Source organism: Eimeria necatrix, genomic scaffold (assembly GCF_000499385.1).
Source record: "Eimeria necatrix Houghton genomic scaffold, Enh_scaff22, whole genome shotgun sequence".
Classification (NCBI taxonomy): Eukaryota; Apicomplexa; class Conoidasida; order Eucoccidiorida; family Eimeriidae; genus Eimeria; species Eimeria necatrix.
This window is the reverse complement of record NW_013652802.1, coordinates 192,872-194,924: the sequence shown is the minus strand read 5'-3', so window position 1 is coordinate 194,924 and position 2,053 is coordinate 192,872. Positions and strand designations below refer to the sequence as shown.

At 56.2% G+C, this 2,053-nt stretch overlaps 1 protein-coding gene across 1 annotated transcript; it reads left to right on the top strand.

The window, feature by feature from the left end:
• Positions 1-206: 206 nt before the first annotated feature.
• On the top strand, positions 207-1,690 carry ENH_00031730 (hypothetical protein; the record flags this gene model as incomplete). Its single annotated transcript, XM_013580100.1, has 3 exons — positions 207-374; positions 654-1,100; positions 1,316-1,690. The coding sequence occupies 3 exons, from the start codon at positions 207-209 to the stop codon at positions 1,688-1,690; spliced, it is 990 nt and encodes a 329-aa protein (XP_013435554.1).
• Positions 1,691-2,053: the final 363 nt, after the last annotated feature.

The window sequence follows — 2,053 nt, the reverse complement described above, 5'->3', positions numbered from 1 at the left end:
CTGCTGCTGCTGCTGCTGCTGCTGCTGCTGCTGCTGCTGCTGCTGCTGCTGCTGCTGCTGCTGCTGCTGCTGCTGCTTGTGGGGTCTGCGCTGCCCTTGGGGAGCAGCTGCTGCTGCGCCGCGCCCAGCGGTGCGCCGTTTGCAGCTTTCGCAGCAACGGCGCTCTGCTGCTGCTGCTGCTGCTGCTGCTGCTGCTGCGCCTCTGCATGTGGCATTTTCAAGTCCTTTTTCTCCTGCTGCTGCTCCCCGCGTTTGCTGCAGACTGGCTAGCCACCCCGGAACTCCGTCTTCAACTAAAACCCGTTTTTGTTCGAAAGTACACCAACTCCCTGCGCTGCATGCTGCAGCTGCTGGAGCCCCGCGACTACCCCGAGGTGAATTGCGGGGGCTTCTCTGCAGCAGCAACAAATCATTTTGTTTTTTATTCCATTTCTTGGCTTTGAGGCCCAGAAGAAGTACAAACAAATAAAGAAATTAAAGGCAAAGAGGCCCCGACGCTGGCTGTCTTTTGCTGCCAGCAGCGCAGCAGAGCTGCAGCAGCAGCAGCAGCAGCAGCAGCAGCACAGCGAAACCTGCTGGCCAGCGGGCTCAAGCGCAGGCAGCTGGGGCTGTGCAAAGTCATTTGTTGGCATTTGTTTGGATCTTTGCTGCAGGCTTTTGAACGCTTTGAAGTGGAACAAGTTGTCCCGGAGGAAACGGTGAAAGAGCGAATTGCTGCAGCAGATATTCCAGAAGAAGTCAAAACTTCGCTGCGGAGCTTTCTGCTGCTGCGCCGGAAGATCTTGCGCGGCCTGGCGAAGCAAAGAGCTGCTGTGGAGGCCTTGAATGCCCCGGAAGGATCTGCAGCAGCAGCAGCAGCAGCAGCACAAGGAAGCTCGGCAGCAGCTGCTGCGGGCGGTGAGCCGCTCGCAGCAGCAAAGTCGCCGCTGCTGCAGCTCATCCGGCTGCACAGCTTCCTCCGGCTGCAGCTGCGCCCGCAGCAGCGAGCGCCTTCGCTGGAAGAGTGGCAGCGGCAGCAGCAGCAGCGGGAACTTCAAAGACGCATGCAGAAGAAGTCCCATGCAGCTGCGTCTTCGCCAGCTGAGGAAGAGCTCATGGGGGTACGCCTAGACCCGCAGTTCAAGTTCGACTCCGCTAGCTAGCTAGCTGGCTAGCTAGCTAGCTAGGCTAGCCCAGCCGAGCGAAAAGTCTATTCGAAAGCTGAGCCACACACAGTGTTTGTTTGCTGCTGCTGCTGCTGCTGCAGTGCACGCTTTTCCGTGCAGAAATGCAAGTCGTGGTCTGCGTTATGCGTTCGTGTGTGGTTTGGTGTCAGACCACGGAGGACCTGCCACAGGCGCAGCTGCAAATGGGAGATCAAAGCGAATACGACAGAGTCGACAAACTTATAGACGAAGTGGAGCGGCAGATAATAGAAAGCTCGCCAGACGAAGAGGCTGAGGAGGAGGGAGCCTCTCCTTTGTTCAACAAAGCCTACCGCTCGGCTGCTGTTCGAAAGCCCCGCAGCTTCTACAACTACTTCGGTGAAGACACAGTGCCTTTGCTTGAGACGGACCCAGACGAGATCCTCTTGAGGCTCGCCGGATCCTCCAGCGCCTCCACAGAACATGAAGCTTTCCTGCCTCTTCTGTTTCAAGACCCAGGAACAGCCCCCCACGCAGCTTCGCCAATCCCGCCAGACCCTCCGTAATGTATCTTTTCAAATTCTCCAATAATTCCCAAAAGCAAGCCGGCTGCCCGCTAGCAGTGTCAGTGGCGCATCATGCTTTGCATGCTTCGTTGCTGCTGAACTTGATGAACTAGAAGTTGCTGGGTGCATTTCCTGGGCAAACAACTTTAAGTTTTCACAAAAGTGCCAGTCTGCTCGCAGCGTTAGTACCTTTAAGGCAAAGAACTTCCGAACACCTGTGGCTTCTGCCATATTTTTTCAACTGCAGGACTTTTGCTCTGTGATGGCTGACAGAAATCCGCCTGAAAGTGTTTCAGAAACTTTGATCTGCTGCAGTGCAGAAAACCCCGAGTCTTGCCACTCGCACTCCTCATGACAAGTCGG